At 44.2% G+C, this 23,482-nt stretch overlaps 5 protein-coding genes across 7 annotated transcripts; 2 read left to right on the top strand and 3 right to left on the bottom strand.

Annotated features, from left to right (window-relative positions):
* Nucleotides 1-1,918: 1,918 nt before the first annotated feature.
* Nucleotides 1,919-7,049, bottom strand: LOC132264483 (cilia- and flagella-associated protein 43-like; the record flags this gene model as incomplete). Its single annotated transcript, XM_059764707.1, has 7 exons — nt 7,018-7,049; nt 6,694-6,974; nt 3,286-6,637; nt 2,856-3,222; nt 2,494-2,781; nt 2,304-2,431; nt 1,919-2,236 (listed from the first exon to the last, which is right to left on the bottom strand). Coding segments are annotated over exons 1-7 (4,766 nt in total), but the record flags the coding sequence as incomplete, so codon positions are not given.
* Nucleotides 7,050-7,340: 291 nt separating this feature from the next.
* LOC132264489 (endophilin-B1-like) lies at nt 7,341-12,641 on the top strand. Of its 3 annotated transcripts, XM_059764714.1 has the most exons (8): nt 7,348-7,580; nt 7,686-7,922; nt 8,002-8,198; nt 8,263-8,326; nt 8,471-8,506; nt 8,656-8,846; nt 10,467-10,629; nt 10,707-12,641. In XM_059764714.1, exons 1-8 carry the CDS (start codon nt 7,503-7,505, stop codon nt 10,815-10,817), a joined length of 1,077 nt encoding a protein of 358 aa, XP_059620697.1. In that variant the 5' UTR covers nt 7,348-7,502; the 3' UTR covers nt 10,818-12,641. The 3 variants fall into 3 exon arrangements, with proteins under 3 accessions (XP_059620698.1, XP_059620697.1, XP_059620699.1); XM_059764715.1 differs by lacking the exons at nt 10,467-10,629; nt 10,707-12,641 and adding an exon at nt 9,149-10,289 and having other exon boundaries at nt 7,341-7,580; XM_059764716.1 differs by lacking the exon at nt 8,471-8,506 and having other exon boundaries at nt 7,349-7,580.
* A 170-nt stretch (nt 12,642-12,811) lies between these two features.
* On the bottom strand, nt 12,812-13,706 carry LOC132264491 (small ribosomal subunit protein uS13). The gene is made up of 3 exons (XM_059764717.1): nt 13,653-13,706; nt 13,249-13,434; nt 12,812-13,177 (listed from the first exon to the last, which is right to left on the bottom strand). The coding sequence occupies exons 1-3, from the start codon at nt 13,653-13,655 to the stop codon at nt 12,908-12,910; spliced, it is 459 nt and encodes a 152-aa protein (XP_059620700.1). The 5' UTR covers nt 13,656-13,706; the 3' UTR covers nt 12,812-12,907.
* An 81-nt stretch (nt 13,707-13,787) lies between these two features.
* LOC132264488 (arginyl-tRNA--protein transferase 1-like) lies at nt 13,788-16,441 on the top strand. Its single transcript, XM_059764713.1, has 6 exons — nt 13,788-13,964; nt 14,039-14,165; nt 14,232-14,718; nt 14,980-15,475; nt 15,536-15,684; nt 16,025-16,441. Exons 1-6 carry the CDS (start codon nt 13,871-13,873, stop codon nt 16,118-16,120), a joined length of 1,449 nt encoding a protein of 482 aa, XP_059620696.1. The 5' UTR covers nt 13,788-13,870; the 3' UTR covers nt 16,121-16,441.
* LOC132264487 (NAD(P) transhydrogenase, mitochondrial-like) lies at nt 16,376-21,820 on the bottom strand. Its single transcript, XM_059764712.1, has 7 exons — nt 21,690-21,820; nt 20,366-20,479; nt 19,776-20,035; nt 19,418-19,713; nt 18,067-19,355; nt 16,738-18,006; nt 16,376-16,670 (listed from the first exon to the last, which is right to left on the bottom strand). Exons 3-7 carry the CDS (start codon nt 19,976-19,978, stop codon nt 16,527-16,529), a joined length of 3,201 nt encoding a protein of 1,066 aa, XP_059620695.1. The 5' UTR covers nt 19,979-20,035; nt 20,366-20,479; nt 21,690-21,820; the 3' UTR covers nt 16,376-16,526.
* Nucleotides 21,821-23,482: the final 1,662 nt, after the last annotated feature.

Here is a 23,482-nt window from a genome sequence, read left to right as displayed (position 1 = left end):
GAGGAAAGTGTGGAGAAAAATGTGCGTCTGTCACTGGTTCGCAGTGCGTGTACACACTGAATGATCGCGAAATGAAAACTGAATCACTCCGTGGATCGACAATTGTACAATACTCTCTGGTCACGCTTCTGTTGCTGGTGACTCTCCAGTGGAAGTGGCATTCGCTGTTCCTCCTCCCCACAAGTGCTGTTCGTCTAGGCTGGGGGCCCATTCTTCCACCGTTTCAATGCACCTCCACCACATATTTAGCAGGTGAATTGGTCAATTCACCGGGATCCCCTTAAAAACCATCACCCACACTACAAATTCGCCTCTTTTCATTCAATTTCTACCCGATCATCGGAGCATAAACAACGATCGGTGTTTTGATTTACCTCTCTTGCCTCCCGGGCGCAATTTGCCTGGAAAAAAGAGATCATTTGCAGTCAAATGCGGTGGCAGAAAGAATTCAAGTGAATAAGACAGAATAATGGATAACACAAAAGTGCAAACTCTGTCGCACTTGATCAAATTGACGTCAGGATTAAAGTGGAATTAATTGAGAGATCTTTCTTTTGCCCCTCAAAATTCCTCCCAATGATTTCTTGGATTTCTTTTGTTGTTGTAAATTTGAAGTATTTGGATAATAATCATAATAAAATTCATATTTTTCACTACACATTTCTCAAACGCAAAGGTCATTAGTTCTTTTATGGTTAAATTATGTGCGGAAAAATTTCGTAATTAGAGCTTTATTTTCGTAAAAATATCATAATAATTACTCGCCCACGAAATCTTCTTATACATTCTAATCCTCAAATTTTCAGACTCATAAACCGCCACTAAAATAATCTATTATAAGAATATTTTCTTCGTGATGAACTGTAAAAATTGTCACACGACAAAATGTGACAAATTCTGCTGAGGAAAACGCCCAAGAAATGTAATTAATTCATCGTTTAAATGTGCACGATTGCTTTGTTATATATCACGCACAAAGGCCAAGACAGTAAAGAAATTGGTGAAAGAGTCGGAATTGATAAAGAGTTCAAAGCAAGGCAAAAAAGACACAAAATTTGACCGTCTTTCGAGGCTTCCTTTTTGGCCAAGAAAATCATAATATTTGACTTGCCATTACAGAGTTATTTTCATTGATAAACACCCCCAGTGAGTGACTCTTCAAGTGCTCACCGATATTGAGTATTAGATTTGATCGATTAGCGAGTGCTTCGACTGATAAAGAAGTGCAAAAGAAGTGAAAAGTGGAGCAATGTCGTGATATTTACAACTCCGTTTTACTACCACGAATTAAACATTCTCTGAAGACACTTTTATCAGCTTATGACTCATATTGATATCAAAGTGCTTGAGAAATTTTGCAGATGATGAATTTATGCTGGTGGAGAAAATTCTGAGGGAGTCTTTAGTTGTTCTGGAACACGTGCAGCACTTCGCATCGTGAACATGACACACAATAGACGTCACGGTCTTTGACCTCTAAACAGCGGCATAATTTATCATTTTCCCTCCTTTTGTCTCAACTTGTGGTCAAGGCTTTTCTCTCATCTTCACGGAGACTCTAAATTCTAGCATTTTTCCTAATTATCATCAAATTAAGATCAACTGGAATTATTACTCTTCTGAGAATCGAAATACGGCAGAAATAGATCATTTCCCATCGCATTTAGAGTGGATAAACCAGCAACATAAATGAGTTTCCCGGGAATTTTGTCCATCAATTGGTATCAATTGAGAGCATGCTTACCAAAATGATTCCCAGTAAAACTTGTGAATTGTTTACCTCAATTGATTTTTCTTAATTGAGTTTGTCTGTTAATCTATCAAGAGCATCATTGACGAAACGTCTGCATCTCATCAGTCATCTCCGTCGGTCAATTAAGCAGCAAATGAAGGAAATTCTTTGTACTCACGCGCTTACTGTGCATTCCTCAGATGCGCCGACGATTGGGGCATTGAGAGTGTCGGATAAGTTCGAAGACGCTGCAACTCCAGCAATGTGCTCAACTCTAGAATTTGTGTGTGCTGACGCTGAACCTTTCGCACTAATCTCGTTCGCTCGGCGATAATCTCAAGCCTGAGATTTTGTGCTTCAATTTCCTGCTCCTCCAGCGTAGAATCACGCTGAGCATGTTGCTGAGAAACATCGAAATTCAGTTCTTGAATCTTCCTATCCAAATTATCATTCTCACGCTTCTTCTGCTCAATCTTCTCCTCCATCTCTGTCACTTGTTTCCTCCTGAAAATGGGTTTTGTGGAATGTTAAATGCTAACTGGGGGAAAACTGCCCCCATTGATGAACTCACATGTCACCAAATGACTTCTCACAGGAAGCAATCATCGCCTCTATTTCACGATTCAGCGCCGCCTGGCTGACATCCTCTGTCCAGCCCTTCTGTTTCCGCTTCAACCACGTTTGCACCTCTTTTGTAATCTAGCCGTGAAAGAGTGGCACTTCATTTAGACACGGAAAATTGGCCCACATTCCTTTCATACCTTGCATTTCTCAATCACCCTGACGAAGTCCTTCATGTCTCTGATGGTCATCTTGAGGACTCTGTGCTCCCACTCCTTGTGAATGAGCTTTCGCCGGAAGACGGCCGCATTGGACATGGCCACCAATTTCTTCTGGCCAGATTTCTTAATCACCCGATTGATGTCATCGACATCAATCACAGAGAGTAAAATTGCGTCGTCAAAGTCAGAAATTTTGCCAGTCAGTGGAATTTCAACATTTCCACGCTTCATCACAAGTTGAATGGTGCGATTGACGGAATTCTTTTGCTGTGCATGAAGAAAATTGCATCATTAATTGAGGAGACATACATTAAAATAACCCTTTCTAAATCTAATTATACTCGGTTCTCTTTCAGATCCTCCAGCTTCTTATCCAGGGCTGCCAGAGTGGTTCTGCGTGCGCCAATTTCCCGCGCCAAAGCATCCACACAAGCGTCCGCTTCAGCCAGCTGAACGCCACAGCTGCGCACCTTGAATTCACTCTCAATCTTAATGCGACGCATTCGACACAGAAGATCCCACAGTTTCTCATCCATGGTGGGACAATTCGCCGGCTGATCAATCTGCTCGATGAGGTTCAGGTAGTCGAAGCACTCCTGCGGCAGTGGAGGACCGGATTTTGACACATTCCGACTTATGACTCTCCTCGCGAGATCCATGAGGATCACAGAAGTCGCCCAGGCTCTCATTGTCCACCTCGGCCGACGCCTAAAAGAGCAAAAGCTACAAGTTTTCTCCGTCTTAAGGAGTAATACTCAGTGATAAACTCACTTGAACAGCTTATAAGCTTGATCCACTATCGATATGGATGCAAATTCGCCGAAGTTATTCTTGAACTGCTTGTCCAGGAGGCGATCTTTCGACTCAAGAGCGTCATAATTCACTTTACAGTCCATCGCTCTCTTCTCGGCATCGTGCATCGTGGCGGTGAGGGCATTAATCTGCCTCTTGATGCTGATGATCTCCTGGCGAATCTCATGCTCTTGCCTCGTGAATTGAATCCTCTTGTAATTGTACATGGCATTGCGGAGAATCTTCAGATCCTCCTGATTGATTGCCATCTGCACCTTCACTTTGATCTTCGCCACTTCTGCCAACTTCCTGTTGAACACGTAAATCTGCCGATCCAGAGTCTCCTGCAGCTTGTGCTTCTCGCACAGCAACTGATCTCGATACTTTTCCCGCTCAGCATCGAGGAAATTCAATTTCTCCTCATATTCTCTCACTGCTCTCCAGTCATGTTCATCATACTCCCGCAGATCCTTCTTCGTCTGCACAGCCGCCGGAATGACGGGCATCTTCTTGATCTCATCCTCCCAGCGAATCTCAAGAACACCATCCATCATTTGCTGCAAAGCCCTCTCACGGAAGTCATCCGCCATCAACGCAAGGCGCTTCTGTTCGGCCTCAAAAGCCTCCTTCTCCATCAATTCCCGCATGCTGGGCGATATGTACGGCTCAACGGGCACTTCCTCATCGGTCACCTGGACAATTGTGTGTGGTTTCTCTTCGGGCGTGTACTCAGGATCGATGATTTCATCCTCATACACGATGTTTGTCTCAAGGAGTTCAGAGAGAATATTCAATTCACTCTGAATGTCTCGCAGACGATTGTTTCTCTCCTTCACAATCTCCATTTCTCGCTCCTTGCGCTCCTGCAAATCGTTGAATTGCTCGTTGAAGAACTCCCTCAGCGCCAGTGCATCGAAATATCCAAAGATCTTCTCCACGTGCATCTGCTCAAAGGTCACAACTTCCAATTGATTGTATCGCGGCAACTGCGAGGTGATAAATTCACGGGCAGACGTTCCAGAAGCCAATGGAGTTCTTGTTGCCTTGCCATCATCTACCTTGACTTTCTCCAATGACAAAATTCTCGGCTCCTGGGCCAGAACATACTCCAGCTGACTGGTGGGAATGGGTTTCCACGGGAGAAATTTGTCCGAATTGGTGAGATTCTCCAGTCGAATCCACATCATTATTTGACTGAGTCGCTTTTCCCAGATCTCATCAATCTGCAGCACTGGATAATTTTCAATGAAGAGACTGGAGAAAATCCCTCGTACTTTTGTGCTCTTCACAGACATCTGATCCCAGCACGACTTCCTTATCCACTCTGTTATCTCATTCTGAGCCGCTATGAATTCCTGCATCTTCCCAATCTCCTCCTGACGATCACGTTCGGCTCTCTTTATCATATTCTCCACATGATTCGAGTCCAAATTGAACTCATGAATGGGCAGTTTCTCCTCGTCAGGACACACTTCATTGTTGTCCAGCAATTTGCCAATCTCTCGCCTGAGATTGTCCAAATCCCTGAGAATGGAATCACGCTTCTCCTGATACTTCTGTCTCTCGCGACTCTTCTGCTCCATTCGCTGCACTTCCAGCCACGAGGCGTCGCCAAATGTGGCCGCTGGAGTGTGTCCTATTGTCGGACAGAGACACTTCTCGCGGATTTCCAGGCGACTCAGCTCGAATTTCCCACCTGAGTGGCTGAGAGGCATGATTTTGAGATTCGGCCGGAAGCAAATGAGATTCCCGGTGAATCCCAAGCAGACAACATACTCCAGAGAGTGACTCACGACAGCCCTCTGAACACCGTGAGTCCTGCGATGGTGAGAAATGAAGCTTGTGATGCAAGTCATTGTGCGAGAATCAAAGAGACACACTTGGCCATCGAGTCCCCATGAGAGGATAAAATCTCCGCAAGTCTTCACTCTCACGTACTCCAAGAGATGATCGGTTTTCACATCTTGCAGCACCACAAATTCCAATTGATCAGAATTTTCGGCCAATTTGAGGATCTTTAAATTGGAGTCTAGGTAGAAAGTTGCCACGAAAATGTCCTGTTCATTTCGCATTTCAGCAATTGCTGTCAATTTCTTATCACAATGCGAAACAGGACGAAATGTTACGTCTTCTTCAGTAATTGTGGCCAAAAGTGTCTTATCAGAGGCAACTTTTGAGCCATCAGTCTTGAGTAGTGCGAAAATCTTCCAGAAATTCCCACCATTTTCTGCAATGACAAAATCCAGAAGGTCCTTTGGGAGGGAGAAGTGTCTCTTGATCTCTATAATTCCCCCAATTTGTCCTGTAATCACAAACATCTCCTTCTCAGCATCAAAAACAACAATTTGTGATGCATTTGCGGAGAATTTGATCATTCTTATTGGGGAATTGCAAACGTGAAAACCAACCAAAGGTTGAGGATTTTCCGCGGTGTACAGAGACAACAATTCTACATGTCCTGAAGAATATCCCAGACAAATTACTGGCAAGAGTGGATGAGAATCATGAGCAGAAACTCCAACTTTCAAATACTGCGATATCAATTTGCCAGAACTCACTTCGAAAATTGAAACTCCTCGACTTTTGTCCATTGTGGCTAAGAAATTGCCACCAGGATTAATCAAGCTCATCATGTGGAAGATTCTCTCGCGCTTCTTCACCTCCTTGGTGTCAATCTTGCCCTCGGTGAGGAGGATTTTCCACACAGATCCTGTTTCATCCACTCCAGCAATTAAGTCACTTGAATGCGTACCCAAGAAGCGCAAATGGAGATTCTCCGGAGACACAGAACACATTTCCGTGAACGCTGTGCCATTCTGCTGGAAGAGGCGAATAGTGTGATTCACTGAGAGAAGAAATCCACCCTGATGCGGAGCGATGAGGCTCGTAGAGTCTGCAGAAACTTCCTGTTTGGTCTCCTGAACGATGCAAAGCGATTGATTGCTTCCAGGATAGATTTGATGAACGCTCCCCTTCCTGGTGGCCACGAGAAGAGCACCACTGAAGAGATAAGTGGCTGTGAAGGGACTGGATTCCCTATCGAAGCTCAGTTTGATCTTCTTCTCGATCAATTTCATCGTATCGACGCACACGTGAATATCCCAAATGGTCAGTTTTCCAACTCTCGTTGCCAATTGGCAGAGACTTAGAGGCTGAGATGGTGAACAAAGGATAATCTGATCGCTGGCAAATATTCCACTCTTGCGGGTGGCCAAGAGCTGTCCAGATCTCCAACACCAGATCTCCAGACCAAAGTCAGGAATTCCAGTGAGAGCAATTAGATATTCTGTCTCAGAGAAAGCCAAGGAAAGGTAGTTTGTCACGCCGGAACCTGTGCAGGAAAATTATCTGAAAACTCCTAGCATGCCTAAGATGTGGGAAACTTACTCTGCAGCCGGTAAATTGTCTCAAAAGACGGATAAGATTGCACGAGAATTGAGGGTGATTGCGAAAGCTCAGCGAGAGCGAAGATCTGCAGGGATTTGTGTCCTGCGATGCAGGATATGCCGTCACCTCTCTCAAAGGAGTCCGCTCGGTATGTCTTCTCATTTCCGGTGGATGTGTCGGTGAAGACGATAGAGTTGCTGTGTCCGGAAAAGAGAATTCCTTTTCCCAGGAAGCACGATGATTCAACGTGTTTGTGCTTCACCCAACTGCGTATATTCAACAGTGATTAGTCAAGTGATAACTGGTAAGAAGATAAACACTTACGAGACTTCAATCAGTGAGGATATTGAGGGCATTTTTCACACTCTTTTATAGAGAAGAGAAAACAGGAACAGGAACAACAGGAAAGATCATCGAACAAACAAGTAAATAAATGTCTTGGAAACGCAATTTTACTCGCTCATCTCAGTGAATCTCGAATTCTCTTCATTCTGAGAACTACTGTATTTATTCTGCGCTTTGTTGCACAGCAGAGAATTTTATTGTGGAATTAAAAGTGATATTTTACAGAGAAAACCAGAGCCGGTTTCCCAATTCAAGTGTAACCTCACTTTTGGCTCAGTTTGCGCGCTTTTCGACACACAGTCATCGTGTCGATCAGCGTCGGCAGCGCCACTGCGGCAAATTTGGTGTCTGTGCGGGGGAGACGTCAAGAAATTAGGCAGAGAAAAATCGAAATTGTTTGATAAATGTGAAGAGAGCAGGAAAAAGGCGTAATCCGTGTACATAGAGAGCTCATTGTGGTCGAGATGAACGTGAAAATGCCGGATTTCAACGTGAAGAAGCTGGTGAAGGAGGCGGGCAGCACCCTGTCGCGGGTGGTGCAGGTGAGTCTGAGTGGGGGCTTCCTGGGTGACGACTTCGTCATGCGAGCACTCGAGCTTGATCGGTTTGTTTGTGTTTTCCTCTTCTCGCGCTATGGCAAAACACAGTTGACGGAAGAGAAGCTGGGCACGTCAGAGAAGACGGAATTGGACTCACACTTTGAGAATCTCAGCGAGCGCGCCGAGTGCACAAAGCTATGGACGGAGAAATTGGTGCGGAACACAGAGGCGGTGCTGATCCCAAATCCGGGCAATCGCGTGGAGGACTTCATCTTCGAGAAGATCGAGAAGAAGAAGCCCAACCGCCTCAGCAACTTGGAGTACCTCGGCCTTGACATGATTGAAGTGAGTGTGAAATTTTCCACTGAGCCGGGGAGAAGGGAAATACGACGCAAAATCCGCATCTCTCTTGTGTCTTCTGTAGGCGGGCGGGGAGTTTGGCCAGGATGGCGCTTACGGGAGTACGCTGATCAAGGTGGGACAGGCGGAGCAGAAGCTGGGCCAGTGCGAGAGGGACTTTATCGGATCGGCCGGGATGTGTTACACGCAGCCGCTGAAGAAGTTCCTCGAGGGCGAAATGAAGACCATCATCAAGGAGAAGGGCATCCTGGAGACAAAGAGGTGAGAGCTGCAAGTGCTTTGTCGTGAGAGTGCAATTGTAAAGTGTCCTTTTTCCCCTTTGCAGATTGGATCTCGATGCGTGCAAGAATCGCGTGAGGAAGGCCAGAAGCATGCTGGGACAGCAAACGGTGAGTCATTCCTGCCAAGACTGCAGTCACTGAAACTGTGTCTCTCCCCTCAATGTAATTTACTAATCTAGCGCTTTCTGTCTTGGTAAACATTGCTCTCAAATGCTGCTGGCAAATTAACAAAAAAAATAATGTGTTTTATAGAAAGATGGAATTCCACCAGAGGTGACTCTGGAGCAGGTACTAATCTCGCTAACATTCCTTCCTCCAATTGCTGATTTGTTCACAATTATTCCTGCAATTTTACTCCAACTAACAATTGGACTTTTTCCCCTGACTTTACTTGAAATTATGCTCTCAAAACTAATGTGTTTTGTTGTGTTTTTCAGGCCGAACGTGATCTTCGAATAGCGCAGTCTGAGTTTGATCGCCAAGGAGAGATCACGAAACTCCTGTTGGAAGGCATCAGCACATCACAGTCTAGTCATTTGCGCCACCTTCACTCCTTCGTGGAGGTTCAAGTGCGCTACTTCAATCAATGCGTGGAAATCATGAATGGACTGCAGCGCGAATTGGCCAGGTGAGTTCATCCCAGAAGTCTCCTGCCCCTAAAATGTTCAGTACTTTTTCCCCCTCGTGAGAATGACCCCGAAAAATGTTTATATTTTCTATTAATTTGTCGTTAATTCCCTGTTTTTTTTTCTCTTCAACTTTCTTTCTTTTTCTCTTCCTGTCTTCTTCTTCTTCTGAACAAAAACCAACCCCGAAATAATCGTTGTGATCCAACTTATGTCTCGATGTTGTTCCGTGTTTTTGTTCGTGAACAAACAAACGTTGAAAAACAATCTTAAAACAACTCTTCCGAAATCCTTCCACGTACAGCATGCGTCCTCCAACGCCTCGCTTGCGTGTCAATAGTGAAGATCTCGTAGATTGTGACGCGTCCGGGCCTCCCTTTATGCTAACCACCCACAATGCCACTTCCTCCTTGTCCGCCATCCACAGTCAGTCGCCACAATTGAATGCTTTCATTGCTGAAACACCCACGATGAGGAACTTGCAAGGCGATAATGACGAGATTATCAATGCTTTTGCTTCAATTGGCCACACTGAGAATATTTCTAGTGTCTAGAATTGGCGAGAAAGAGAGAGAGAAAGAGAGAAGAAAGTCGTTGGGGTGCAAAAGAGTCTGGTTTTTCCTTTTGTGATGTGGGTGGCGATTAGACAACAGTTTGATTGCATAAGAAGAAGTTATTGATTTTCGCCATATGGCTTTTTGTGAGACACATATTCATATTGGCATGTTTGGAAAGAAAAGAGAAGAGAAAAAAATAAGATGTTTCGGTAAATTTCCGCCATAAAATATATGATGACTTATTGTGAAATTATCATATCATGAAATCATGCCTTAAAAGTTGTTGTAAATATTTGTACAATTTCTTGACAGAAGAGACTCTTTTGCTCATTGAGAAATTACTTGAATTCTGAAACTTCTTCTTTTTACATCTTTCTAATCTCAATATAAACTTCTCTCTCTTCACATTTAATTGCCTTTAATTACATTAAATCTCTATGCAATTGGATGAATTTACAGTAGAATATAAATGTTTCATTGGATATTAATGGGGCGTAAGTTGATTCTTGTTTGTTTTTAAAGCAATTTAAGACTGTTTGTTCTTTATTTGATTGGCATTGAATTGTTTTCCTAAAAGCAGTCATTTAATCTTCAAGGATTGATTTCCAATAAACACTGAAAATACATCAAAATTCGAGGTGATTTTCATACCGATTTGTTTTGTATCGTAGTTATTAAATAAAATTGATAAATGATTTTATTATATTTAAGTGTCAATTGATGTGTATGAAATTGCTATAAATCAAAAACACGCCTCGTTGATATTCAATAAACGTAAAATTGGAATTTATTTCGAGCTTCAAATAGTCACACAATTTTTTTATTTTAGTTTCTATGCTTTCTCTTTATTTTTTTCCTTATTTTGCTCTTTGCAAGAATAGAATTTTATCGTTGAGATTGAAGAAATTCTGTAGGATTTTAGCAGCGTTGTGTCAAAATTGAATTTCCCTCCTGGAATTTAGCCAATGATTTTTTTTCCTTTTCTTGAGTTTCCCAAAAGAAAAAAAAAAGTGCAAATGAGGATGATTTTTGTATATAATTTTCCTATGAACGTGAATTTATTAGTTTGGGAGGCCCCAATCCGTATGTTCCCGTTGGACTGCCCGATGAAAAGGCCAACAGCGATGCGAATGGTAGCGAAGTGGGTGGTGGAAACATGAGGCGGGCTCGTGTCCTGTGTTCTTATGACGCCAGCGGAAGTACAGAGCTCAATTTGACGGCAAATGAGGTGCGTAAATTGCGTGTGTGTTTGCGTGTGTTTTATTGCACAATTTCACTCTGCTCTGCTCTCGGGTTTTTTTTCAGGTGATATTTGTCTCAGAATGTAATCCACCGAATCCCGACTATATGCATGGGAAGCAAGGTTTGCTCAAGGGACTCGTGCCACGTGCTTTCCTCGAGATGCTCGACGATTGAGGAGCAGAAGCTGGTGTGTTTCTCCAGGCTCTGCTGGCGGAGGATTTGTGTGCGCGTGAGTGAGTGAAAGGAGAGAAAATTCATAGGATGCAGAGAGGACAAAAAAAAGACACATTTATTGTGGAGGACAAATAATTTATTCACTATACAAAAAGAAAAAAAGAATATTAACGATATAAAAATATTTACTTATATTTAGATGATGAAGAAGATGGAGAAGAAGATGTTGGCGAAAGCATGTGAGACACGCAGTCGGTGTAGTTGTGAGATGATTTAGCGAATAATTTAACAAGAAAAAAAGGATTAACAGTAAGGAAGAGAACAATATTACTTAATGCAACGCAATATACTCTCTGAAATAGACTCACAAATCATTTTTTTCATAAAAACATTCAGTGTCATTCTTATGCAATTAACCAAGAAATCACATTGGAAACACACAATTGAGGAGAGACTTTAGAATTTATTTAACACACACAATTTCTTTCACCTTCACCTCAAAATGCAGAGTTGAAAGTGTAGCGAAAAAATAGACTTGTTTAGAATCTCTGATGATGAGAAATCATGTTGAGCAGTGACTTTAGTTATAGTTGTTAAACACTTTCAGTGACAAATTGAATAATCACGAGAAATTATCACTGAAATTAGAGAAGATATAATGAGCTTAATTGGCTTAATTGACGCAACATTTATTCTTCAAACTGAATTATTCAGTCCAAAATGTTCGGTGATTTTTTCTCAAATTAAATTTATTAACGTCATCAAATGAAAATGCTGCCCTCCTAAAATATATATTTCCTTTCCTTATCACTTCTTCAATTTTATCTCACTGTTTTTTTGTCTAATTCAATTCTGCATTACTAATGCAATCACACTGCCGACCAAATTTGGATCTCAATATATTATTTTTGTATATTCTCATTGAAAAACAAAGGTTCATTCATTCATTATTAACTTCAATTCTCTGTGAAAATGGTGAAAAGAGTTTACAAAGAAGCTAAAAAATGTCCAAATTTCTGAAAAGTGTCGCATGAAATGCTATTAAAAATTGCATAATTCCTTTGGAAAAGCTGTGGTATATTTTGTTTATTGTGTTTTATTCTGACATTTATGTTAAAAAAAAAACTAATATGAAATTATATAGTAAAAAAAGACACTTTTAAAGTCAAATTATCGTATTAAAAATCATCTAATTAAGCTTTCTATCAATTCCTTGATGTGCTTTTCTTTCTTCTTTCGAGAAGGTTTTTAATGAGGAGAAAGAGAGAAAATAATAATAATGTATCAAAATTTATTCAATTATATTAATCCTTGTCTCAATTATAATTCACTGAGAAGATGAGAAAGAAAGAAAAAAACTCGGGATGAGCTCTTTAATGTCATTAAATTTAATAAAACTCTCTAAATCTAATTAACTTTTAATGAACATTCTTCCATTGTAATTGTTATTAAAGTGAATCTATATTTAATGAAAAAAACACTTTTATCTTCGTAAAAGCGACACATTAAAAGAAAACTCACTATAAAAATTACTTATAATATCGAATTATAGTGGAATATTTAAAGGCAAAGAGAAGAAATTACTTTTTAGCTTTTGTCGCCATGTATGTTGTTTGTCAATTATATTCTCCTGAAGATAATGAAACAAAACAAAAGAAAACTATTTAGCGTTATCCAAGGACAGTGCAAAAGAAAAGGATCGCTTCGTTCAATTGTTGAGAGTGCCTCTCGTACAGTGGCAATAAGCAAAAAATAGGCATCACAGTTCTTGAATCTATTTACCATCACACGTTGAATTTCTAGAGATTCTTCATTGATTATAAGGAAGGAAAATTAGAGAAGAAACTCAATTAAAAAAAAAGCTGTTTTTAGAGACCCTGCCTGAGTGACTTGTGAAGGATGTTAACGAATCTTGCAAAAATCTTTTATTTAATTTACCAGAAGAGAAAAAAACAATAAATTTGTGATGTGTTTAAAAGGAGAGAAAAAGACAATTTCTCGCATAGCAAAATTTATTCCAAGAGCCTCACAAGCACACGCTCCAGAGCGATGATTCCGGACCCAGGAATAAATCCAGATTGAGGGCATTTTTACTTCTTCTTGGACACACCGACAGTCCTTCCGCGACGACCGGTCGTCTTGGTGTGCTGACCCCTCACGCGGAGGCCCCAGTGGTGGCGCAGACCGCGGTGGGCGCAGATCTTCTTCAGTCGCTCGAGATCGTCACGGAGCTTGGACTCCAGCACGGCCGAGGTGAGCTGATAGTACTTGCCGTCAGTGACGTCCTTCTGCCTGTTGAGGAACCAGTCCGGGATCTTGTAGATGCGTGGATTCTGGATCACGGCCACCACTCGCTCGACCTGCAAACAATTCACACGCACACAAATTACAATCCCTTCATTTCCCGGGGGGGCACATTTGCTGAACTCACCTCCTCGTCCGTGCACTCTCCGGCACGCTTTGAGAGGTCCACGTCGGCCTTCTTCAGGGCAATGTTGGCGTAACGACGCCCCACGCCCTTGATGGCAGTCATAGCGATGGGCACCTTGCGCTTGCCATCGATATTTGTATTCATGAAACGCAGAATATGCTGGAATTTCTCCGGAATTATCAGCGACTGCAGAGAAAAAGAAAATCATTTATTTCCACGACGGCTCACATAACCTCAATATCATGTGAAATTTTTCTTCGTGATTTTCACGCATTTTTCACTCATTGCTCCACAAAATCTCATCACAAACTCATAGATAAACTATTCATTTACGAGTGTGATATATTTCCAGTGAGGAAATGGTGAAAAATCACGAGGAAAAGTGCAAAAACTGTGCCACAAACCATGTTTCCGTCTTCACAGTGACTGCTTCGGGAGGAAAAGAGACATGGCCGAGCGGAAGCTCAACTGTCATACCAAAACTGTTATACACAGAAACCCATAAACGGTGTGTGTCGATAAGTTGCCGTCAACAGGTTTCGTATGTCAAAACAAAGTGCTTGTATGCTAGGAAAATTTGTGCTTTCTCGGGGTAAGAAAACGGAAAATCCACGAAAACTCCATGTCTGATGAATATTCGATTGTGATGTATCATGGTGAATTCAACAAGAGTCGCTGTGGATACTGCAAAAAGGAGAACACGTGCAATTCTCACGGTGAGAATGTCGCGTAGAGTTCTTTGTCATGCAAATCAATGCTGAGCGAGTCCTTTTTGGGGCATTTCTTGCAGGGATGACGGCACACGTAATGGCCGTAAATGACTATCAGGATCTCATTGATCGAGGCTGGCGGCGTTCCGGTACATTCTGCTATAAACCCACAAATGCCACAACTTGCTGTCCCTCCTACACAATAAGGTTAGAGAGATCAGAGGGAAGAAAAAGCCTCAAGGAAAGAGATTCTTAAGACTTCTAACTTTGCAGATGTGACGCATTGAACTTCAAATTGTCCAAATCACACAAGAAAATCCTCAAGCGAATGAACAAGTTCCTGCGAGATGGGATAAAGGAGTGTGGAGAGAAGGAATCTGCCCATGATGGGGAATCTGACGTGGCCAGTGAGCCTCAGATGATTCCACCGGCTTCCGCCACTAAGATAGATATCAGTAAAATAGTGAATAAGTTGCCCAAAGGCAGTGACAGGCCGCCTAGTGAATCAGCATTGAAGGTTGAGCCTTCACAGGCGATGGAGAGTGGCGATAGTCTGCCGAGGAGCGCTGGCCAGAACATGTCAAAGCCGCCGTGCAAGAAGGCGAAGGTTCTGCGTCTGGAGCGGAAGCAGGCGAAGATGGCACAGCGAGAGGCGGAGGGAATCTCTGTGCAGCCTCTTGCCAAGGCGCCGAAGAATGTGGAGAAGAGCCTGGAGGACTTCCTGGGCGAGCAGCCAGTCGATGGGAAGCACAAGCTGAAGGTGAGAGAGAGAAGATGCGGCGGGTTCTCTGTGGCCCCGGCAATAATCCTAGAACTCTTCTGTATGCCCCAAATTCCAGGTGAAACTCATTCCATCCGCGAAAGGGGCCACAGGTGAAGCACTAGCACTGTATCGAAAGTACCAAACTGTGATCCATCGTGATCCGCCGGCCAAGAACACCGGAGAATCCTTTACACGATTCCTCTGTCGATCACCACTTCAGGTTTCTATTCCCTTTCTTGTTGTCTCTCTCTCTTGTAGATTAAACTGGTGTGCGCCACTTCGCGTGAATTTCTGTCCAGTGTGGAAAGGGAGTATGAATTGTATCAGAAATACCAGACAGTGATTCACAGGGAGCCACCGGAAGATGTGGATGAATTTCAGAGTTTCTTGCAACACTCCCCATTGCAGCTCAAGCTGAACAGCACATCGCCGCCGAAGGGCTACGGATCCTTCCATCAGCAGTACTGGCTGGACGATCGTCTCATTGCCGTGGGTGTGATTGATGTGCTGCGCAATTGCGTCAGTTCTGTCTATCTCTTCTACGATCCGGAGTTCAGCTTCCTCTCTCTCGGCACGTACAGCTCTCTGCGTGAGATCGCCTTCATGCGCGAGCTGCAGAAGTCCTGTCCGGAGCTCAAGTACTACTACATGGGCTTCTACATCCACTCATGCCCGAAGATGCGCTACAAAGGGAAGCTTCAGCCGTCCTATCTCCTCTGCCCAGAGGTCTACACGTGGCATTTAATAACGGAAGGTGTGCTGAAATCCTTTCCATCCTGCGCTCCTTGTAATTGAACACTCTTGTCTTTGGCAGATCTTCTGAAGAAGCTCGATCGATCAAAGTATTCAAGATTCAATGAAGATGAGCAGGCGAGAGATAAGGATGAATTCCAGCTGAGGCATCTCGAGAGTGTTGTTTGCTTGTACGACAACACTATTATGTACTTTGAGGATTACATACATGTGAGAGAGTCTTTTAAAATAATCCCATTTGAGATTAAGTGTTTCTGATCTCATTCAACTCCCCCGAATTGCAAAATAAGCTGATAACCGACATTCATCACTTGTTTCTAATCAAATCAGAGCTTGCAAACAAACATTAGATTGAAATTATTTCCATATTTTGATCGATAAAACACATCAATCATTCCGAATTTCGCCTCTTAAACGACTGATTTCGTGTGAAACTCGTGATTTAATGCGTGGGATTTTCTCAGATTTATTCAGAGCAATTAGTGGTTGATAAATTGCGCTGTTATTGAGCGATCATGTGATTTATTTATCAACTTTTTCTGCTTTTCAGCTGCACGCCGGCGACGAAGAGCGGCGATTGACCCTCGAGTACGGTCGTTTGGTGGGAAGTCCTTGTTCACGAAGGATTCTGCTCTATAAAAATTGATGCAAGAGGCAAAGAAAAGAGTTGGAGTTTAGTTAAAATAAATTAAAGTTTATTCGTTAAATTAACATCTCATTTAGAGTTTAAATGCTGTTTATGCGCGACAAATTGCTTTAGAAAATCTGTTGTTTTTTTCATCTTTCGTCTAATTTTCACACACACAAAAATTGTCTCTAAAAACTCTTTTGATGAACTCTTTTGTAGCTCTGATTTTTGTGTGTTTTAGGCAGAAATACAGTGAATTCTTGTTCCGCCTGTAAAGTTGTGTATAAAATATATTTATAATTTACATCCAATCTCTCTAATATGAAAATCTACAGTAGACGATTGAATTTTCTTGTGTTGAGGAAGAACTTTTATGGGGAGGAAAAAGGGTGTAAAATTGGGAGTTCTTTTGTACACAAATCTCCTAGTGATCCTCCTTGATCTTCGTCAGGAGTGCATCACAAGTCTTCTTGGCGTCGCCCAACAGCATTGATGTGTTTGGCTTGTAGAAAATGGGATTGTCCACGGCAGCATAGCCAACGCCCAGCGATCGTTTCATCACGACGACCTGCGCAAAAAAGAGGAAAGAAGTTAAGAAAATCTGCATTAATTCAATTTCAGGACAAGAATTTCACCTGATCGGCCTTCCACACTCTCAACACCGGCATTCCGGCAATGATGGAGTTGGGATCATCTTCAGCGGCACTGTTGACGGTGTCATTGGCGCCAATCACCAGCACGAGATCCGTGTCCGTGAAGTCATCGTTGATCTCCTCCATCTCCAGCACATCGTCATAGGGCACGCCCGCCTCGGCCAGCAGCACGTTCAGCTGTCCGGGCATTCTGCCCGCCACGGGATGAATGCCGAAGCGCACCTTCTTGCCCTTGCCCTTGAGAATGGACACCATCTCGGCGATGGGATACTGCGCCTTGGCCACGCACAGCCCGTAACCGGGCGTGATGATGATGTTCTTCGCATTCTTGATCATATCCACGCATCCGTCCACATTCACCTCCGTGTGCGTGCCCGTGATCTCCATGGCCTTGCCGCCGCCCGTGGACAGCGTGCCGTAGCCGCCCAGGATGACGTTGGGCAGCGAGCGATTCATGGCCTTGCACATGATGTAGGACAGAATGGCTCCGGACGATCCGATCAGCGCACCCACGATTGTCATCAGATTGTTGTTGAGCATGAACCCTTCGGCGCAGAGCGCCCAGCCGGAGTAGGAGTTGAGCACGGTGATGACCACGGGCATGTCGGCGCCGCCAATGGCCGCCGTGAGAGTGACTCCCATGGCGGTGGACATGAGCGATGTGGCGCCCAACAGACCCAGGCCGCCGGCCATCGTGGGCTCCATGAAGAACATGCCCATGGCGAGGGCGTTTCCGGCCAGCAGACCGCCGTTGATCAAGTGTCTGCCGGGCAGGAGAAGAGGATTTGAGCTGAGGATGCCCTGCAGCTTCCCATAGGCCACCAGCGAGCCACTGAAGGTCACGCCACCGATGTAGGTGCCGAGGAAGAGCGCCGTCTTCAGCACATTGGCCGCCGGATCTGTGGCCAGAGTGGGGAAGTCGTGCATGTACGTGGCGACGCACGTCAGCACCGCCGCCAGACCCACCAGACTGTGGAAACCAGCCACAAGCTGAGGCAGATCTGTGATTTGGATCCTCTTGGCGATGATGCTGCCCAGGCCGCCGCCCAAAGCCGCCACGCCGCCCATCTGCATCAGCACATCCGTGGAAGGCGCCATGTAGCCCAGAGTGGCGGCAATTCCGCCAGTGACGCCAATCATGCCCAGAGTGTTGCCCAGACGCGATGTCTTCTGCGACGAGAGTCCAGCCAAGGCGCCGACGCAGCACAAACTGGACGCCAGATAAGCCATTTGGTGGATCTCCGGAAAGCCCTACGGAGGAAAACAAGCATGAATTCATTCAGAGATTTGTCAGGGATTAGAGACACTCACGGTCATGGCGGCGTATCCGTAGCCGCCCAGGAAGACGGCGGCTGGAATGCCGAAGAGCATGTTGTGCTCTGGTGGATCTGTGGGCCTCTTGAACATGTCCAGCATCCGCTGTGTGACCAGGAAGCCGCCGAAGATGTTGATGAACGAGATGAGAGCAGCTCCAGCTGCCAGCGATTCGATCGTGTTCGAGGGCGTCACGCCGCCGCCCATCAGCAGCAATCCTCCCACGGCAGTGATGCCCGAGATGGCGTTCGTCACGGACATCAAGGGCGAGTGGAGAGCCGGTGTCACGCCCCACACGGTGTGATAGCCCACGATGCCGGACAGACCGAAAGTGGTCATCATGGTCGTGAAGGCGGGATTCGGAGAAGCCACGCCGAGAGCCAGCAATGTCCCCAGACCCGCTGTGTACGTGAGACTGGACTTGAGTTGCTTCTGGAAGGGATCCTCTGGCACGGGTTCCGCCTTGGCGGGCGCTTTGGTGTCCGCAGGAGCCGCGGCGGGCTGAGCGGAGACGGGAATGACTGGCGGTGGCCACATGAGTTCGCCATTCTTCAGGATAATCGAGCCACGGACAACTTCGTCCTCCAGGCGAATGTCGAAGTGGTTTTGTTCGCCGATGGACAGGAGGAATTTGCTGATGTTGTTGGCATACAAGGTGGAACTCTGCGTGGGCAGACGACTGGCCAGATCTGTGATGCCCACGTGAACCACATCGTGCACCACCTTCACCTGCCCAGGCACCGTTGTGGCCACATTGCCGCCCGCCTCGGCCGCCAAGTCCACAATCACACTGCCGGGCTTCATGGACTTCACGTGCTCCTCCAGGATCAGCACGGGTGCCTTCTTGCCGGGAATCAGGGCGGTGGTGATGATGACATCAACCTCTTTGCACTGCTTGGCGAACAGTGCGTGTTCGGCGTCGATGAAGGCCTGACTCATCTCCTTGCTGTAGCCACCGGCGGTGCCGCCCTCCTCCTGGATGTCAATGGTGAGGAACTCCGCGCCCATGCTCTCCACCTGCTCCTTCACCACGGAACGCGTGTCGAAAGCCCTCACAATGGCACCCATGCCACGAGCCTGACCAATTGCCGCCAATCCAGCCACTCCACCGCCGATCACGAGGATCTTAGCCGGCGGAACCTTGCCGGCCGCCGTGATTTGTCCCGTGAAGAAGCGCGGGAAGTGATTGGCGGCCTCAATGACAGCTCGATAGCCAGCAATGTTGGCCATTGAACTCAGTGCGTCGAAGACTTGTGCTCGAGAAATTCGTGGAATGCAATCCATGGCTGAAAAAAGGATGAAAATCATCAGGAATTGCGGAAAAATTGCATTAATCAATTGTCCTTACCAAATGCGTTGATTTTCCTCTTGCCAAGTTCATTCATAAGATCCTTATTTTGTGCCGGATAGAGGAAGGAAATGAGGGTGGAATCGGGCTTCAGCAGTGGCACTTCTTCATTCGTTGGCTGACGAACTTTCAGCAGAATGTCCGAATTGTAGATGACTTTGGAGTCCACAATCTTAGCGCCAGCTTGAACATATTCATCATCGCGGAACTTCGCCTCGAATCCCGCTCCGGATTCCACATTCACGTTGAATCCCTTCTTGACCAGCGTCGCCGCCACGGCAGGCGTCATGGCCACACTGAGGAAGACAAAGAGTCCATGAAATTCAGCAATTGCTAGCAAATTTTTGACTCTTCTCACCGTCTCTCATTATTCCATCGCTCTTTGGGACAGCCAATTGTGAGATTTTTGTAGGCAATCCCCTTCACAGCCTCCACGGGCTTCCCATCCTTCTGCAGGAGCTTCACAGATCCCGAAAAGAGTCGCAGCGGATGGATTGGTCGCGGGATGCGCAGCAAATGCTCACCGCTGAGCGTGCAAAGTCGAAGAACGCCTCGTGTCATTATTTTTCTCTGGAAATCACTTTCTTCACCGCGAAAAGAGCGTTCGCAATCTTATATCTGCAGAGCAAGAGAGAGAGAGAGAGAGAAAGACTCTCATTGAGCATCGCACACCAACTTTGGCCAATCAATTTCTGACCCATTTTCTCATATACGCAAGATAAGGAATATTGTCCCCCGACCGAGAACCATCTTCTGGGTCACTGAGACATGTCAGCATCTCGCACTCTCAACGATAAAAGCAAAAGTGTGAGATGAATTGATGAAAAGGTTCCAATTGAAAAACTTTATCATCGCAATTCGCGCATTCAAAGTGTGACCAGACGGAAGGCGGAAAAAGGACATTTTTTTCTTTAAGATTCTCAATGACATGACATGTGTTATACTTACCCAAATGCCGTTACAACCAATTCTTGAGCGTGACCTTGAATTGCATAGAACTTCTTCAGTGTTATCTTTGCTGAAGAATATGATCCTAATCACAGAATGATTCTATATGCAGACCTGCGAGAAAGTTGTGGAGTAATAAAATTTCCTTTATCAGTAAATTATGTATCTTGGCTGCAGAATTGCAGCGGAAAGTCAGCCGGGAATTGAGAGAATTGCACAAGAAGCGAATTATGCTAAGGATTGAATTACAAGATAATGAAAAAGAGACGACAAATAGGACTTTGAGATAAGTTTAGGGTAAAAGTAAGGTTAGAACTGACATTTCCGGAAAATGACTGATCTTGCTGCTTTCCGCAATTGAAAAATGCAAAAACATGAAGGAAAATTAACAAACATGTCTAGAATACAGACGCAGAAAGAGAAACTTGACTCTATTATCGTCTCTTCTCTTTCAAGTGCCACTTTGGATTTGTTTCTTTCGAGTTTATAAACTCATGCTTCAATTTCTCCACGTGCTTCCGGCGAAGGTTTTTTCTTCAGGTAAATAAAACATAAATTCCTTAGGAATTCTCGCCCTAAAACACGCCAATTATCAGAGTCTGTTAAACTGTAGTTTTTGGACATATAGAAGAATTTAGCTAAGAAATTATGTAAATAATAAGCTAAATATTATGCTCACAATTGAGCATTTCTCCACAGCGAATTTAATAAGTGCCGAATATAAAAAGCGAGTAAAAAATAATCAGTAACGTTTTGAGAAACCGTAAAAAGTTCATATCTCGAGTCATCCTGGATCGTGAGAGTTGTTCGGTCACTTTTCGTCGTCAATTCTCTCTCTCGCGAGAGATTATCTGAGAGCGCTTCCCCTCCGGCTCTCTCGCGCGCCGGCAAAGCGGGGGCCCATCGAAAGGGACGGTGAGAACGGCGCTTGCGTCCGGAGTGAAGAATTGAGAGCGCGCGCGATTCAGGCTCGAGAAGCCATCGAATGTTCTCCTCGTTCCGCGAGAGTGTTTGAGGCGAAAAAGACGAGATTTTCAGTACTAAAATGGAAGCAACAAAAAAAAGACGAGCCCTTCGCAGTTTCAGTGGAATTTTCTCCTTCTCTCCCCTCTCCTTCTCCACAAACTCTCGGGGTTTCAGTGGTCTGAGAATGGCTTCTTTCTCTCACTCTGGCGTGGCTGGGAATTTGTTCTACGCCAGTCGCAGCGGAAGTTTCTCGCTCTTTTCTTTTCTCTCCTTCGTGCACGACAGCGTGGCTTTAGGGGCGGGTTTTGGGGCAATTGCTCACCACAATGTGGGAATTTTGGGGATGAAAGACACTCACCTCGGTGGTCACGGGGAATCCTGGCAGGTGGGACTGCAGAAGAACTGAGCGATAGTCACTTCACACACGAAAGAACATGGAAATAAAGTGCCGTCGAGCGACCTCTTCGAGTCACCGTTCACGACTGACGAGCCCGCTCAGGAGAAGAGCCCAGAGACTCTCTCTCTCTCTCTGTCGATGGGGAAGCCGGCCGATTCTCTCTCTCACCAACACACGCGCGCGCGTCATATGACATGCAGTCTCTCTCGCGGCTCAGCTGACAGAGACAAGACTACTTTTTTCCCCCTTTGGCCCAAGAGAGCAAAATAAAAAGGGTCCTTCAGACGCACAAGGGAGGATTTTACGGAGAAAATCTACCTGAGGAATTTCTCAGATTTCCCAAGGAGGAGATAATGTGCCTTAAAGCTGTAAACAACTTTCAAACACTTTCAAGACTTGAAATTTTTAGACTGTTTGCACATTTCTTAAGTTTTCATACGATATTTCTTTAAAAATCAATTTAAAAACTGCTTTTTGAGCATCTTACTTGACCATAACCTAAAAAATATCACTAAAAATCCATAAGGACGCCATTTGAAAAGTTTCTTAGATCACAAAATCGTCTGTAATGATTTGCCAATGAACTTAAAATTGCTGATTTGGGCTTAAAATCGTCTAGAAGGTTTCTAGAAAGACTATTTGTAGTCTTTTTTGGCATGAAAATGCTTAATTCTGCCAATAACTGACGATTTTTCTGACTTGAGCATAAGAATTGACGTTCTACAATGCGAATTATTCAATAAATGTGTTCTTAATTCCTTACATAACCTAGAAAAGAAACTAATACTATTGTTCCTCCGTAAAAATGAAAATAAATCTGAAGAATCGAAACAGCAAGGATATGAATATTGTAAATTTTTGAGCACTTCTACTTCTTAAGCACTTTTGCTGAGTTGCACATCACTTTTGACTGTATTATTTCCCCCTTGAGATTTCTTGGCGTGGAACAAATGGGGATTTGTTGAGGAAGGTTTCGTTTCTTTCTGTCCACCTGCCTTCAATGCACTTTTAGGATGAATTTAGCCCTAAATAAAGCGCAAAAGATTCATGAGATTGAGTAGAATTTTGCAATATTTAGTTATTTAGTGTATAAAATAGCTTCACTCTCTAATATTTCGAGCATTTCCATAGCCATTGACCTCTAAATTACATTTATATTTGAATAACTATGAGAACCACATTCTACAAATCGTAGCTAAAGCCTTCGTTTTGGTTCTCTTATCAGCGTAGAATTATAAATTTTCGCTGATCTCTGCTAAAATTTGCATTCAGATTAAACTTCAACAACGCTGTTCATGTTTCATTCACATTTTTTTTTCATCATCTTTTCCACAACAGGATCTTTGGGGAAATATTTGCCGATGGCTTTTGGAGGAGTTGTGAGAGTGCGTTGTATAAATATTTTTCAGCATGACAAAGATATAGTATACTATTTTTAAGCAGTTTCACGCTGTCCAACATATATTTTTAGGTTGACAAACCTTATCATGCTCAAGGGCTTTTCATATCACAGGAAAAATTCAACAGTTCTCCTTCAATGGCAAATGGTGCTTTGCGTGGCCAATTGTAGGCATAAGAAAAAAAATATTGATGCCATCTGATTCCATATCGACTGTGTTATCAGTTGCGCAATTCATTTGATTAAACAAACTTATACTTGAACTGACAGAGCGCAATTGAAGCAATTTTGGGCCTCTTGTGGCAGCTTATCGCGATTCTGGCTGGAGTGGGATATATCTAATAACTCTGCACAC

The sequence above is a fragment of the Phlebotomus argentipes genome, unplaced genomic scaffold (genome assembly GCF_947086385.1).
Source record: "Phlebotomus argentipes unplaced genomic scaffold, Phlebotomus argentipes genome assembly contig_81, whole genome shotgun sequence".
Lineage (NCBI taxonomy): Eukaryota > Metazoa > Arthropoda > Insecta > Diptera > Psychodidae > Phlebotomus > Phlebotomus argentipes.
Note: the sequence above shows the minus strand (reverse complement) of the source record. Positions and strands in the feature narration are given on the sequence as shown.

Excerpts from the sequence above, each read along its gene's own strand:
- LOC132264491 (XM_059764717.1), bottom strand. Across the intron at positions 13,178-13,248 it reads GAGAGTGCACGGACGAGGAG|GTCGAGCGAGTGGTGGCCGT; the intron begins GTGAGTTCAGCA and ends AATTGTTTGCAG.
- LOC132264488 (XM_059764713.1), top strand. The coding sequence starts at position 13,871 with ATGTCTGATGAATATTCGATTGTGATGTATCATGGTGAATTCAACAAG. Across the intron at positions 14,166-14,231 it reads TGTCCCTCCTACACAATAAG|ATGTGACGCATTGAACTTCA; the intron begins GTTAGAGAGATC and ends CTAACTTTGCAG. Across the intron at positions 14,719-14,979 it reads ATGGGAAGCACAAGCTGAAG|ATTAAACTGGTGTGCGCCAC; the intron begins GTGAGAGAGAGA and ends TCTCTCTTGTAG.
- LOC132264487 (XM_059764712.1), bottom strand. The coding sequence starts at position 19,978 with ATGACACGAGGCGTTCTTCGACTTTGCACGCTCAGCGGTGAGCATTTG. Across the intron at positions 18,007-18,066 it reads ACGGATACGCCGCCATGACC|GGCTTTCCGGAGATCCACCA; the intron begins GTGAGTGTCTCT and ends TTTCCTCCGTAG. Across the intron at positions 16,671-16,737 it reads GAGTGTGGAAGGCCGATCAG|GTCGTCGTGATGAAACGATC; the intron begins GTGAAATTCTTG and ends TTTTTTGCGCAG.
- LOC132264489 (XM_059764714.1), top strand. The coding sequence starts at position 7,503 with ATGAACGTGAAAATGCCGGATTTCAACGTGAAGAAGCTGGTGAAGGAG. Across the intron at positions 8,507-8,655 it reads CAGAGGTGACTCTGGAGCAG|GCCGAACGTGATCTTCGAAT; the intron begins GTACTAATCTCG and ends TGTGTTTTTCAG. Across the intron at positions 8,847-10,466 it reads CTGCAGCGCGAATTGGCCAG|TTTGGGAGGCCCCAATCCGT; the intron begins GTGAGTTCATCC and ends TGAATTTATTAG.